This window comes from Ovis canadensis, chromosome 22, assembly GCF_042477335.2.
Source record: "Ovis canadensis isolate MfBH-ARS-UI-01 breed Bighorn chromosome 22, ARS-UI_OviCan_v2, whole genome shotgun sequence".
Lineage (NCBI taxonomy): Eukaryota > Metazoa > Chordata > Mammalia > Artiodactyla > Bovidae > Ovis > Ovis canadensis.
The window spans coordinates 61,928,078-61,942,797 of NC_091266.1; the positions used below are offsets into that span (position 1 = coordinate 61,928,078).

The 14,720-nt window shown below is 45.0% G+C and overlaps 1 protein-coding gene across 2 annotated transcripts in view; it reads left to right on the forward strand.

The window, feature by feature from the left end:
- Positions 1 to 14,720, forward strand: part of DOCK1 (dedicator of cytokinesis 1) — a 568,995-nt gene that overhangs the window by 350,453 nt on the left and 203,822 nt on the right. For both annotated transcript variants that reach the window (XM_069566865.1, XM_069566866.1), the window contains exon 29: positions 7,271 to 7,365. In XM_069566865.1, the coding sequence (XP_069422966.1) occupies positions 7,271 to 7,365 (95 nt within the window). The remainder of the gene's footprint in view (positions 1 to 7,270; positions 7,366 to 14,720) is intronic.

The following is a 14,720-nucleotide window of genomic DNA, read 5'->3' on the forward strand; positions in this document are numbered from 1 at the left end:
ATTCCTCAGAGAAGAAATCTACTGAAGACTTTCTACCCTGGATGCTGAGTCCAAGGGTGCAGAATCCTTTTGCAGTGAGTTCACTCACAAGCTGCTTAGTGCAGAGCAACTGTGTTAAGAAGGTGGCGGTAACGAGAGCAGCAGAGCGCCCACGTCTGCCCTGAGCCCCCAGTGTAGTGGAGGGCATCACAGTTTACCCGGGAGTCCGTCAGGCACCCCAGGTTATCCATGCTCCAAAAGAATGGTCGTTGTAAATCAGCCACACTGGACTGAGTCAGGTGGACAGGAAGTCTTTTTAAAAATCAAAATTAAGAAAGATTTTTATCTTTATACTTGGCTGTGTTGGTGCCTCGCTGTGGCACATGAGCTCAGTGGTTGCAAGCTTAGTAATGGCGATGCATGGACTTATTTGCCCCTCAGTGTGTAGTGTCTTTGCTCCTCAACCAGGAATCGAACCCACATCCCTTTCATTGGAAGGTAGATTCTTAACCGCTGGACCACCAGGGAAGTCCTAAGGAAGGCTTTAAAAAAAAATTTATTCATTTATGTGTCTGTGTCGGGTCTTAGCTACCAGGGTTTTCCCTTGTAGCCCAAGGACTCTCTAGTTATGCTGTCCAGGCTCAGTAGCTGATGCTCGTGGGCTTAATTCCTCCCCAGCGCATCAGATTGTAGTTCCCTGGACAAATTGAATCCATGTGCCCTGCATTGCATGGTCCACTCCCCTTCCTACTTGACCACTAGAGAAGCCCTCAGGAAGGGTTGTTTTGCAAAAGAGAGGATTGTGGAATGTGTAGGAAGAGAAGAAGGAGTCCTGTAGGTGGGAGAGAAAGAAGGTGATGGGCCTGGAGAGGCACTGGGGTTTCAAACTGCACAAGGCCCCAGAGGTCATGCTAAGCGGCTTTGTGTCTTTATGTTTCTCTCATCTCTTTTTCTGTGCCATTCAGTTCAGTTCAGTTCAGTTGCTCAGTTGTGTTCAACTCTGTAACTCCATGGACTGCAGCATGCCAGGCTTCCCTGTCCATCACCAACTCCTGGATTTTGCTCAAACTCACGTCTGTCGAGTCAGTGATGCCGTCCAACCATCTCATCCTCTGTCGTCCCCTTCTCCTCCTGCTCTCAATCTTTCCCAGCATCAAGGTCTTTTCCGGTGAGTCAGCTCTTCGTACCAAGTGCCCAGAGTATTGGAGTTTCAGCTTCAGCATCAGTTCTTCCAATGAGTATTCAGGGCTGATTTCCTTTAGGATTGACTGGTTTGATCTCCTTGCAGTCCAAGGGATTCTCAAGAGTCTTCTCCAACACCATAGTTCAAAATTATTCTTTGGTGCCCAGCTTTCTTTATGGTCCAACTCTCACATCCATACATGACTACAGGAAAAACCATAGCTTTGACTAGATGGAACTTTGTTAGCAAAGTAATGTCTCTGCTTTTTAATATATTGTCTAGGTTGCTCATAGCTTTTCTTCCAAGGAGCAAGCATCTTTTAATTTCATGGCTGCAGTCACTATCTGCAGTGATTTTGGAGCCCAAGAAAGTAAGTCTATCACTGTTTCCATTGCTTCCCCATCTATTTGCCATGAAGTAATGGAATCAGATGCCATGATCTTCATTTTTTGAATGTTGAGTTTTAAGCTTTTTCACTCTTCTCTTCACTTTCATCAAGAGGCTCTTTAGTTCCTTTTCACTTTCTGCCATAAGGGTGGTGTCATCTGCGTATCTGAGGTTATTGATATTTCTCCTGCTAGTATTGATTTCAGCTTGTGCTTCATCCAGCCAAGCATTTCACATGATGTTCTGCATATCATTAAATAGCAGGGTGACAGTATACAGCCTTGACATACTCCTTTCCCAATTTGGAACCAGTCTATTGTTCCATATCTGTCTCTAACTGTTGCTTCTTGACCTACATACAGGTTTCTCAGGAGGCAGGTCAGGTGGTCCGGTATTCCCATCTCCTTAAGAATTTTCCACAGTTTGTTGTGTTCCACACAGTCAAAGGCTTTAGAATAGTCAATGAAGCAGAAGTAGATATTTTCCTGGAATTCTCTCGCTTTTTCTATGATCCACCAGATGTTGGCAATTTAATCTCTGGTTCCTCTGCCTTTTCTAGCTTGAACATCTGGAAGTTCTCTGTTCAGGTACTGTTGAAACGTAGCTTGGAGAATTTTGAGCATTACTTTGCTCGCATGTGAGATGAGTGCGATTGTGCGGGAGTTGGTACATTTTTTTGGCATTGCCCTTCTTTGGGACTGGAATGAACACTGACCTTTCCATTCCTGTTGCCACTGCTGAGTTTTCCAAATTTGCTGGCATGTTGAGGGCAGCACTTTCATAGCATCATCTTTTAGGATTTGAAATAACTCAGCTGGAATTCCATCACCTCCACTGGCTTTTTCATAGTAACACTTCCTAAGACTCATTTTACTCAACACTCCAGGACATCTGGCTCTAGGTGAGTGATCATACCATCGTTGTGATCTGGGTCATTCAGATCTTTTTGTATAGTTGTTCTGTGTATTCTTGCCACCTCTTCTTAATATCATCTGCTTCTGTTAGATCCATACAATCTCTGTCCTTTATTGAGCCCATCTTTGCATGAAATGTTCCCTTGGTATCCCTAATTTCCTTGAAGAGATCTCTAGTCTTTCCCATTCTGTTCTTTTCCTCTATTTCTTTGCATTGATCACTTAGGAAGACTTTCTTATCTCTCCTTGCTATTCTTTGGAACTCTGCATTCAGATGGGCATATCTTTCCTTTTCTCCTTTGCCTTTTGCTTCTCTTCTTTTCTCAGATCTTTGTAAAGCCTCTTCAGATAACACTTTGCCTTTTTGCATTTCTTTTTCTTGGGGATGGTTTTGATCACGGCCTCCTGTGCAGGGTTACAAACCTCCGTCTATGTCATTGGTTTACTATTTTTCCGCTAATTATTTTAAAGCATATATTTTTTTGAGTAAACTTTTATTTTGAGAGGATTGTAGGGTCAGTCATAGCTGTAAAAAATAATACAGAGCATTTTCGTATGCTTTGCTCAGTTTCTCCCCATGGTAGCGTCTTGCAGATCTATGGAAGAGTATCAAAATCAGAATGTTGATGGTGATACAGTCCACTAATCTCATATTGAGTGTCCCCATTTAGCTTGCAAGCTTTCTTCCTTTCATCATTAAAAATGTCAAGCATACAGAAAAGCTGAAAGGATAGTGCAATGAAAACCATTATTCCTATCACTTGAATTCATCAGTTGCAAGCATTCTGCCATATTGGCCTCTACTATCTATCTCTAGTGTGCCTCCCTGGTTGCTCAGATGGTAAAGAATCAACCTGCAATGTGGAAAGTCCCAGGTTCGATCCCTGGGTCAGGAAGATTACCTGGAGAAGGGAAAGGCAACCCACTTCAGCATTCTTCCTTGGAGTATTCCATGGACAGCGGAGTCCGGTGGGCTACAATCCATGGGGTTGCAATGAGTCAGACAGGACTGAGCGACTAACACTTACTTATGTATCTCTAGGTGTCTTTTTCTATGAACACGTAGCCAAATCCTGGCAGAATGTGAGAAGCAAGCGAGTGGCTCAGCAGGTAGCTCTCAAGGGTGAAGACAATGTGCAGTGGCTTTGTTGTTCTTCCGGCACATTGCTGTCATCTCGTCACACCATCGGCATTCACTTCTCCCTCGGTCCTCCCCGGTCTCTGCTCTTTCACTACAGGCTTTTACAGGCTTCCTCTAAGCTGCACCTAGTCCAGATTCGCTCATGGTTTTTGCTTCCTTCTCATTGATCTCTTTTTTTTCTAAAATAAGTTGATCGCCTTGTTTTTCTTTCCCTTTCATGGCATCGCTTTTTAAAGTTCAATTTCATTTTTACTTATTTTCTGCTTTTGAACAGATTAGCTTTGCAGACTTTGCCCGCACCATCCCCCCGCTTCCGCCCGCCCCCATTCTGTAATTTTTGATTGCTGCTTTGTGTGCAGATTTGTTTCTTCAAATTCATATGTCCTGCAAACGGAGCATCACCGACTCGATGGACATGAGTCTGAGTGGACTCCGGGAGTTGGTGATGCACAAGGAGGCCTGGCGTGCTGTGATTCATGGGGTTGCAGAGAGTCGGACACGACTGAGCGACTGAACTGAACTGAAGTGACTGACAATCTGGAAAGTGAAAGTGTTGGTCACTCAGTCATGTCCTGCTCTTTTTGAGCCCGTGGACTGTAGCCCACCGGGCTCCTCTGTCCATGGAGCTCTCTAGGCAAGAATACTGAATTGGGTAGCCCTTCCCTTCTCCAGGGGATTGTCCCAACCTAGGGATTAAAGCCAAGTCTCCCACATTGCAGGTGACTTCTTTACCATCTGAGCCAACAAGGAAGCCCTCCACAAACTGGAAGCTTTATCTAAAATCCAAGGTCACCTTTTGGCAGGCGGAAGAGAAGTTGTGGTTAAGCATGCCCTGTTATGTCTGTCGGGAGGCTAGGAATTCCAGGCTGACCACTACTGATGATAGTGGGTTTGATCACTTGGTTAAAAGGGAGTAACTTCTGGATCTCTCTGTTGTGAAGATGCATGGCCCTTGAAGGTCATCATGGAGATTTTGGGTAATACACTGGTGTCCACAGTAAATTGGCAGGAGTCTTATCCTCTAGCAGTTTCATCAGTTGAGTTAACATCTATTGATGGTCCTTGTCTGAAACAGTTATTTCTTTGACTTAAGAGAAGGGTGTCTTCCTTCTTCTGAGAATTAAGACTCTTTGGCTTTTACCTAAGAACATTTGGAAGCCGCTGAGGACATAGGTTCAGTGGAAGATTGAGGAAGTGTTGATGCCTTGATCAGATTTGAAGAGGCCACTCTGAATGAAGTGTGGGGATCAAGACGGACTAGAATGGTCATAGGTAGATGGGCTACCCTTTCCCTCTGGGAGTCCCGGTGAAAAATGATGACCAATTATCCAAGTGGATGGGGCCAGAGATGGACAGAAGCAGATGGTTTTATAACAAGAAGACTTTGCCTATGGAATGCATTGATGGCTCTTATTAGAGTTGTTCCCTTATTATATGGAACATCCTGTGTACAATCTAGCTAAAAATGCAGCAGGAATGGATTGATATAAAATGATGAAAATTTCACAAAATGTGTATTAAATCCTCCAACTCCTCTTGTCAACTTGGAGATGGCAGTTGTAATAGCCTGTTCAGCCTCATCAGCCATTCCGGTAAAGGCGGTGGTGGGGACCACCACCATGGCTGCTAATTTATGCAGACCAACAGGGAAAGCCTTGAAAAACCTCATCTCCCACAATCTGCAGCATTTTGTTTGATCAGCAAAGTACCAACATTTAATAGCTGAGCCATACTAATGAAGTATGGGACTGTGTTTCCTAGAGGAAAAAAAAAAAAAGGAGTTGGTATGGGAAAATATGCTTCTCTTCCAGAATAATAAAAACCAGACCCTGTATCTCAATTATTAGGCTTTGAGGAGTAATCAGCAAGAAAGCCAGCAATTTCATGCAAATAGAGATGTGACTAAATTATGGCCCTCAGCATGCAAAGGGGGCAACCTGGTCATTAAAACGGGAAACTCTTGACAAAGTGGGGAACCTTAAGTAGTGAAATGTGAATTTCAGGAATTAAACTGGGAATAGAAAAGTGTTTCTTGTGTCAGGGGTCATCGAGAACACCTCTTGCTCGCAAGCCCTGCTGGTTGGGGCTGCTGGGGGCAGCGTTGGGAGGACACGGGACTCACTTTTCCCTCTTGACTCTGCCTTCTATCCTAACCTCTCGGCACTGGAGGCCTCTGTTGTAACAAGCGTGATCACGGTGGCTCCTGGAGTTTTTATTCATGCGAGGGGCTCCACAAGGCCCTCCTGCAGCAGAAATGACTCGCTGTAACTCTGTAAGCTGGCCATTGTTGGTAAGGTGGCAGAGAAGGTGTCTTTGATCCTTGGCTTATTCCTACCATCAAATGGAACTTGTGTCTTTTTGCAAGGTCTTGTGTAGAACTCTGTGCTGGGAATTGCTTTCTGGGATGCTTAAATTCTGCTCACCTCCTCGGTCTTCACAGCCATTGCACTTAATTATGAATCAGTAGATGAAATAAATGGGAAACATCCATTCATTTGCTCATCTATGACCACGGCCTCATTTTCCTAACATGACTTCTCAGCTGCTTGTCCCCTTTCCACCCAGATCTTGAGGGAGCAAGTGCCCTCTATTACTGGGGTGTGCACTTTTGGGACACCTGCTTGTTTTGTTCAGGTGAGCTCAGAATAAGCTCTGAACTGTCAGATTCAAGAAAATCTCCTAATTCTGACAGCACAGAGTGGACCCACTAGGAGTAGGGAACCCTCTCCCAATGCCAGGAGCAGTCTAATCAGTGTGGAAGCAAGGTCGGGTTGCAGGCCGCCGCTCTGAACTGCAGGGGACCATCTAGGAGACAAGAGAGCCATCACTGAGTAGCTTATGGAGTTGATGATGCCACGTAAGAGACTTTGGCAACTTGACCATGTGTTTGATTGCTTTACAGAGTGCTGACTAGGTGCAGATTGTCAGGAGTTCCTGTCTGCACCTTTCATTTGTTAAATTATGTAAGAAAAAGGGAAGGATAATAATACTGCAGGTTGAATTTGATGGGCCCTGTTTATAATTAAAATGTAGGTAAATATGGCCTTCCCTGATTAGCTCAGTTGGTAAAGAATCCGCCTGCAATGCGGAAGACCTTGGCTCGTCCCCTGGGTTGGAGCGATCCCCTGGAGAAGGCAAAGGCTACCCACTCCAGTATTCTGTCCTGGAGAATTCCATGGACTATACAGTCCATGGGGTCGGAAAGAGTCGGACACGACCGAGTAACTTCCACTCGCTCAGATAAATATAAGATGTAGTTACAGCCTGTATATTATATTTGATATAAGACGTAGTTACAGCCTGCATATTATATTTGATTGAAAGTGTTTCCTTAAGCAGAAAGAGTGTGAATATGTGTACTTTCAGGGGTTTATTCCTTGTATCTCTTAGAGGGACATGACGAGAGACTCTCTTTTAGTATATCCTTGAAAAAGTTCTGCAGGACATGAGGTGCTCAGGTACATACATAGAAAGGCAGAAGGTGTCACATGCAGCTCTGTGAAATGCATCTTCATTACTTTGTGCTATGTTTTCATTCAGCTAAAAAAAAGTAATAATAATAAGGTCATTTATAAATTTATAATGCAGTTACTCTGGGGGTGGAGGTGGGCATCGGCTTTCACCTTTTTCTCAGTGGGCTGTTTGAATGTTCTGCTTTTATTTCAGGATTTCCTGATGGAGACATTCATCATGTTTAAGAACCTCATTGGGAAGAATGTCTACCCGTTCGACTGGGTGATTATGAACATGATGCAGAATAAGTGAGTACGGGGGGGCTCTCCTGGAGGAGGTGCCCGGCTCACGGCTGGTGGCAACGGAGGTGTTGCCTGGGTACCACAGGGTGGCCCTGCTTCTGCGATGCAAGTGGTTCTTTGGAAAAATGGGCTTGGAGATTGAGTGCCTTTCTTATGTCAGCGCAGGGCTTTGGGGTTGAGAACTTGGGCTCTGCACCCCCCAGAAAGCGAACATGACTGTGATCCATCCTTCACTCTGCCTTTGTCCGGGGCTTCTGTTTGCCATCCAATTTTAACCATATGTGTTTATTAGCCGAAGTGATTCTCAGTTCTATGGGAGGCTTTTGAAGAGTGTTTGCATTTCACATATTTCAGCTTAAAAAAATCATGAGCATTTTCATTATATTTATTAAATATTAAGCATGTGCCGTGTTCATCATCTCCCTGTGAGGGCTGTTGGTTAAATTTCTAGCACGTGGGTATTATAATTTCTGTAAGTGCCATCAAAGACCATGGGGTTCTCCGTCACATGTGGTTTCTAGAAGGAATGTCTGTTGATTTCTTTTTGCCCCTTCCTTGTTACTGAGAGTGTTATGGAGATGACTGACTGAGAGTGTTATGGAGATGACTGTCGGTTTATAGTCAGTGCAGTGGTAAGACATAAGACAGGAGAGCTTGTGTACCCTTGACCCAGGTAAAATGTTGACAATAACATTTTGCAAAACTGCAACACTGAACTGCAACCAGGGAACAGACATTGATACAATGTAGCCGTCTTATTCAGGTTTTCCCGGCTTGACTTATATGCTTTAGGGCTTGTGTTTCCTTTCTTACAGACTTTTTTCATGTGGTGCGTGTTCTCAAATCCACCCCCATGGTAAGCACACATTTCTTTCACCGTAAGGATCCCTCTGGAACTCTTTTAAGTTGTTGTATCAGTGGTTTGTTCCTTTCCGTTGCTGCATGGTGGTCCACAGTGTGGATGTGCCACAGATGGTTTAACCTTTTTTTTTTTTTAACCACTGAAGGACGTCTAGTCTTTTCTCAGTCTGGGGCTACTACAGTTAGATCTATTACAATTAAATCTGTTATGGACATTCAGGTTTTTGCGTGGACTTGAGTCTTCATTTCCCTGGCACAAAAGTCCCAGGGGTGTAAATGCCATGCTTGTGCGACTTGACTTCAGCCGTGTCAGACTCTGTGCAACCCCATGGACTGTAGCTCACCGGGTTCCTCTGTCCATGGGACTCTCCAGGCACGAATACTGGAGTGAGTAGCCGTTCCCTTCTCCAGATGATCTTCACGACCCCGGCTCGAACCTGCACCTCTTGGATCTCCTGCCTTGGCAGGCGGGCTCTTTACGCTAGTGTGGCCTATAAATGCTGATTGCATGGTAATTGCCTGTCTAGTTTTATCAGGAACTGCCAGACTCTGGTTGCATTGTTCTCTATCCCCATTCCCTGGAAGAGATGTCCATCTTCTCTGCCTCCTTACCTGCATTTGCTGTCGTTGACGTTTTTATTCTGGCCCTTCTGGCAGATGTGTACCATGTCTCACTGTGGTTTTCATTTGCATTTTCCCTGATAACTTTGCCTCTTTTTGATGATTTTGTCCACCCCACGAGCAGATTTGTAGCGGCAAGGATCTTTCTCTTTGTCTTTTCTGGGTGATGCTACAGTACTTTCTAGAATGAGCATGCTTAGTTCAGTCTTGTCCAACTCTTTGCAACCTCATGGACGGTAGCCCACCAGGCTCCTCTGTCGTTAGGATTTTTCAGGCAAGAATGCAGGAGTGGCTTTCTATTTCCTCCTCCAAGGGATCTTCCCGACCCAGGGACTGAACTTAGATGTCTCCTGCATTGGCAGGCAGATTCTTTACCTGCTGAACCACCAGGGAAGTCCCACTTTCTGGGACAACAGGGATGAAATAGGCCCTGGGAACCAGCAGCAGCTGTTTTAAGCAGGCCTCTGCTAGGGCTGAGCCTCACTGAGTGTCGTCCCTCTGAAGTCATCTGTTGCTGTGGCTGAAACCTCCTTCAGTCTGAAGACACCAGAGAAGTGGGGAGGCGCAGGAGCTGCATCCCGCAGCTGCAGAGATAAGGGCGGCCTGCGGCGCAGAGCAGGGGTCCTGGCCTCGGCTTCCTGGGTTTCCACCTGCTGCCTTTTGGGATCTGCATTGTTACCCAGAACGTGAGGAACTTAAAGCACGAGGCTTCTCTTCCTTTTTCTCTGTTGGGATTAACTTTTTTGAGTGACGGCTTAGCATGAGGCTCGAGAGCTGCAGTTTTCACATCTTCAGTGGTCTATCTTCCACATAAAACAAACACACTGACAAACAGAACCCACTGTCTTGGATGCACATGAAAGCCTGGGTTCTCCTTACTCTGCTGGATGAAAACAACCGTCCTGTCTTTCCCATCTAGCAGTGAAATAAGTAGGGGCCTCTGTGTTTAAGGGCTTCCCAGGTGGCGCTAGTGGTAAAGAACCCACCTGCCAACCCAGGAGACATAAGAGACTCGGGTTCAATCCCTGGGTGGGGAAGATCCCCTGGAGGAGGGCATGGCAACCCACTCCAGTGTTCTTGTCTGGAGAATCCCATGGACAGAGAAGCCCAGTGGCCTACAGTCCATAGAATCGCACAGACTCGGACACAACTGAAGCAACTTAGCACACACGGTACACACTCTGCATTTAACCAGGCCTGGGAGATGTGCCTGCCACATCAGTAGTGAAGCCACAGAACTAAAGGCAGCTCTGGCTCCATCAGGAGGCAGTGGGTGTGCACCAGCTGCACGTGGACTTGGCTTGCCCTATGTCCCCCTATGTCCCGGCCATGTCCCGACACCCATAGGGTCACAAGTAGTCGGACATGACCAAAGTGACTTAGCACACACACCCCTTAAATATGCCTTTGCTTTTAATCCTATAGACTCTGAAACACAACTTTTCTGTAAGATTTACTGCTTAACCTGAATGACTTTTAAGCATAGAGGTCAAGGAGTTCCTACTAAGCCTTGTGGTGCCATTAAACGTCTGTATGTGTTCCAGAGGATCACATCCATTCCTGAGCTCTGTGGAGTCCTCCTGTGGACTTTTAAAGGACAGAATATCATCATAAAATAATTTCCTGTAGAAATTACATAGATACCATAGAGCATTGTTTCTATGTCACTATTTATTTGCCCCTTTTTATTCCTGTAATAAGGAGTTCATGATCTGAAGATTTATTGGAAGGACTGATGCTGAAGCTCCAATACTTTGGCCACCTGATGAGAAAAGCCTGCTCTTTGGAAAAGACACTGATGCTGGGAAAGGTTGAGGGCAAGAGGAAAAGGGGGCGGCAGAGGATGAAATGATTAGATAGCATCACTGACTCAGTGGACATGCATTTGAGCAAACTCTGAGAGACAGTGAAGGACAGGGAAGCCTGGCATGCTGCAGGCCCTGAGGCTGCAGAGTCGGACACGACTTCGTGACTGAACAACAAATTCCTTTAACGTAAGAGCTTGTTATCTTACATGTTGCCAGACTCGCCTGCTCCTCTCTTCCTAGCAGGCATCACAGACTTCCTTGCCTCCTTGGGATAAACAGTGATTCCCAGCAGCTTCCGGAGTCTGTATTTAAGTTTTAACAGCACAGCTGGACATGCAGCTTTACCACCTACGGCTCAGAAACTGACAGAACCAGCCGCTGTGGTCCCTTAAATGTGTGCTTGTTCAGCTTCGCCTCTGCAAATAGGACTGTTCTTCAGTCCATGGGGCTTGTAAAATGTAATTAAAAACAGTGTCCATTAGTTTTGGGGCCACAGCTTTTAAATCAAGCATCAAGTTTATAGTTTATAATGAATATCCCAAAGGACAGTAGTCACTCAACTGCTGTATTCAAGATAGCAAGTGATTGGTGATAGCCTGGCATTATAACTCTGCTCTAGGATATATGGGAGCCAGATGGTGGGATGACATTTAAGATGAGCACAGTTCAGATACAGGAGATGTGTGCTTGTGTGTTAGCATGCAGAAGTGCTGGTTAATCTGCCCAGAGGGAAGCAGACGCTAAGTTTCCGTTTAAGATCTCAGGTGGTATTGGAAGCCTAGATCTTCACTGTTGGCGTGTAAGTGCTGTCCACTACTTTTGAACTTGGATCAGCTGGAATTCTCAGGTTTATGCTTTGCGGAGTGTGTAGCCTGGTCTCATGGCGAAGAATTATGCTGTAGCTTTGTTAGAGTTCTCTCTGGTTGTTAACATGAATGCAGCCTCTTGGTTGCATTTCTGTGGGTTTCTTTTGGTCTCAGAGCTTGACATCATCCCAGTGGTGTTTGTGGACTAATAATCCTGAGTAGATTGTTTGCATTTTTTTTTTCCCTTCTGGCTGAACTGCAGGGTCTTAGTTCCCCGACCAGGGATCGAACCCCATGCCTCTTGCAATGGAAGCACAGATTTTAGCCACTGTACCTGCCAGGAAAGTCCCCAGACTAGATTTCTAAGGCAGAGGAGTGACCTGGTAGGAAATGAGTCTGTTGGTTTGACTGAATTCCTTTTTCACCTTGAAAGAGCATTTGTTATCAACTGCTTTTATTTACCTGTGATAGGCATCTCTACTGTGTACCGTGAGGTGAAAACAGGGGCAGGATTGGGTGTAATTTTCAGATTTTTAGAATTAGACTTTCTTATTTATGTGGAAATAAAACCTTTCTTACATCTGTCCACCATTCAAACTTGCAGCAGACTTTTTAAAATTCAGCTACCTTGATTCAGCTTCTCCCCAGGTCCTCTTCTCTTGGGATGAAAAATAAATTAAACGATCACTTTTACTTCCTCAGAAGTCTCATTATTTGCAGCTGTGATTATCAGTGTTTTCCAGGGTCCTTCTCTGTTGGTGTAGGTTTTGTGTCTCATTCTTCTTGATTTTGTCCATATTCAGCTGGGGTCTAATGGAGCTTATGTTTATAATTTGTGATTTATTATCCTATGTACATTCATAAAGAACTTGGTATATTTTGCAAGTAAGGATTCATAGACTGTGGATATAAAATAGACCAGGTAAAATGATAGAGAAAACTGGAAACTTTTTAGAAGCCAAAATGCTTGAAGCTGCCTGGGAGATGAAGCACGAAGGAAAATATAATGGGTTGCAAAATTCTCACTGGGTGATAAAAAAGATCCTTGCAGTTTGTCAGGGAAGACTGGCAATTTATGGTGAAGATCCTTATGTATAACATATTGAGCAAGAGAATATCACCATAAAGGAATCAGTTGAGAACTCAAAATTGTGCCCACAGGAAATGGAGGGCATTGGTATTTCAGTTTTGATATGCCTGAGATGTTACGGGTCAGCACGCTGATCCTTAAGAGCAGTCGGTCATCATTGGACCTGTCCTAAAGCTTCTTGAATGTAGTGGATTTTCTGAGCTACCCAATTTAGTCTTGGCAAGTTGTTGACCATGCAAATACTGGAGACTAACCAATCAAAATTACTGTCTAGTTCGACTTTATCTGAAGTCAGGTCTTCATCTTAAATGTGTGCTTTCAAACGCTGAAATGTCGAAGCATGGCTGGTGGTCCAGGGGTTCGCCTTTCTATCGCAAGGGGTGCCAGTTCGATCCCTGGTTGGGGAACTGAGTCCACGTGCCTTGGGGTCAAAAAGCCAAAGCATAAAACAGAAACGATATTGTAACAAATTCAATGAAGACTTTAAAAACAAAACACTGTAATTTCTTCCCAACTTGGAATTTATGACATCACGTTGCTATTGATTGCACGTGTCTGGGTTTTACTTGTTTTTGGGTCGTGGCGGCATGGAGGCAGAACAGTCTAGCATAATGAGTGCAGGGTTGGGTCCTAGATTACCTCTGTTTGATTGTGTTGGCACATTTCTGCTCCTCCTTCCCTCACCTGTGAGTCCAGCATTTTTGGACCAAGGAGTGTTTTGCTCAACCCGTCAGCACAGTGCATTATGTTTCCACAAACCTGATGTATGCAGTACATGTTTATACACTTAGAATCGCGTATGGCTTCTTTCATTGGGTCAATTTTCTACGTATGCTTTTTTATATAATCTTATTTATTTATGGCTGTGTGTGGTCTTTGTTGCTGTGCGGGCGTTTCTCTGGCTGCAGTGAGGGGGGCTTCCCTTTGATTTGGTAAGTGGGCTGCTCACTGTGGTGGCTTCTCTCCTTGTGGTGCACAGGCTCTGGGGGCCCCGGGCTCAGTCGTCATCGCAACTCCTGCGTTCTAGCGCACAGGCTCAGCAGCTGTGGCGCACAGGCTTAGTTGCTCTGGGGCCTGCAGGATCGTTCCCGATCAGGACTGAACTCATCTCTGCTGCACTGGCAGACGGACTCTTTACCACTGAGCCACCAAAGAGGCCCTCCATACATGTTCATGCAATCTAGCTATTTCCCTCCTCGAAAACATGCATTTTCCCCACTGATAAATGGTCTCCATCAGATGTGTCTACCTCCAGGAAGGCAAGCTCATGGATGCATCTGCCAAAATCAATCTGGCGTATAGTTGGGGCAGGAAAGAGCAGTAAGACTTCAGGATTCCACCTCTGAGATGCCAGGTTTCTTAGGGGTAAGTTGTGAAAATGCTCGGCAGGCAAATTCTCAGGGTATATTGGTTGTAGGTATTGTATTATTTGGTTTCATTGCTGTGGAAGATTTTTGGTCCTGGCCAGCTCTGTATCTTGGCCTTGGATCGGAGACCGTTGGCCTCAGGGAGGGAGGCAGGGAGGTGGGGCCCCACTTTCTAGGGGCCTGCCTCGGGGGGCATAGCACTAGTGCCAGCCAGAAGACGGGCTGGCCTGGGAACGCAGCATGTTATGTTTCCAGCTCAGCCTCCTTCCAGGAAACGCTCCTCACAGGAAAAGGCACGGAGGTGAAATCTTTGTGCAAATTCAAAGTGAGGGTATCAAACATTGGGGCTCAAGAGATTCTTGAATCATTTCTTCTCAATATCTTTTTTCCTTTCTTTGCTGGAAGCTTTTAGTTGATGTTTCTAACTTATTATTTGAAATTATTCCTTTTGAGGTTTAGCATATCTGGTGCCTTGAAGATTTTAAGTGCACCTAAGTATCATTTCTCCCTTGGAAACGGTAGTACAGTAGCTGACAGAAACTCTGTCACGATACCATTAGCTAAGGACCAAAAGGAAGAGTATATGTATTGTTTTTGAGCAAAGAAACGGGAATTTAAAGTCAGTATAATGAAAGCATTCTGCAATGAAAATTTCCCAAGAGCTCAGCATGCCGGCATTTTATTTAGCTCACACACTTCATAATATCACTCTGGCAACCTTAATCCTCTCCCAACTTGTGCAGACGTGCTAAGTCATTTCAGACATGTCCGACTCTTTGTGACCCCATGGACTGTAGCCCGCCAGACT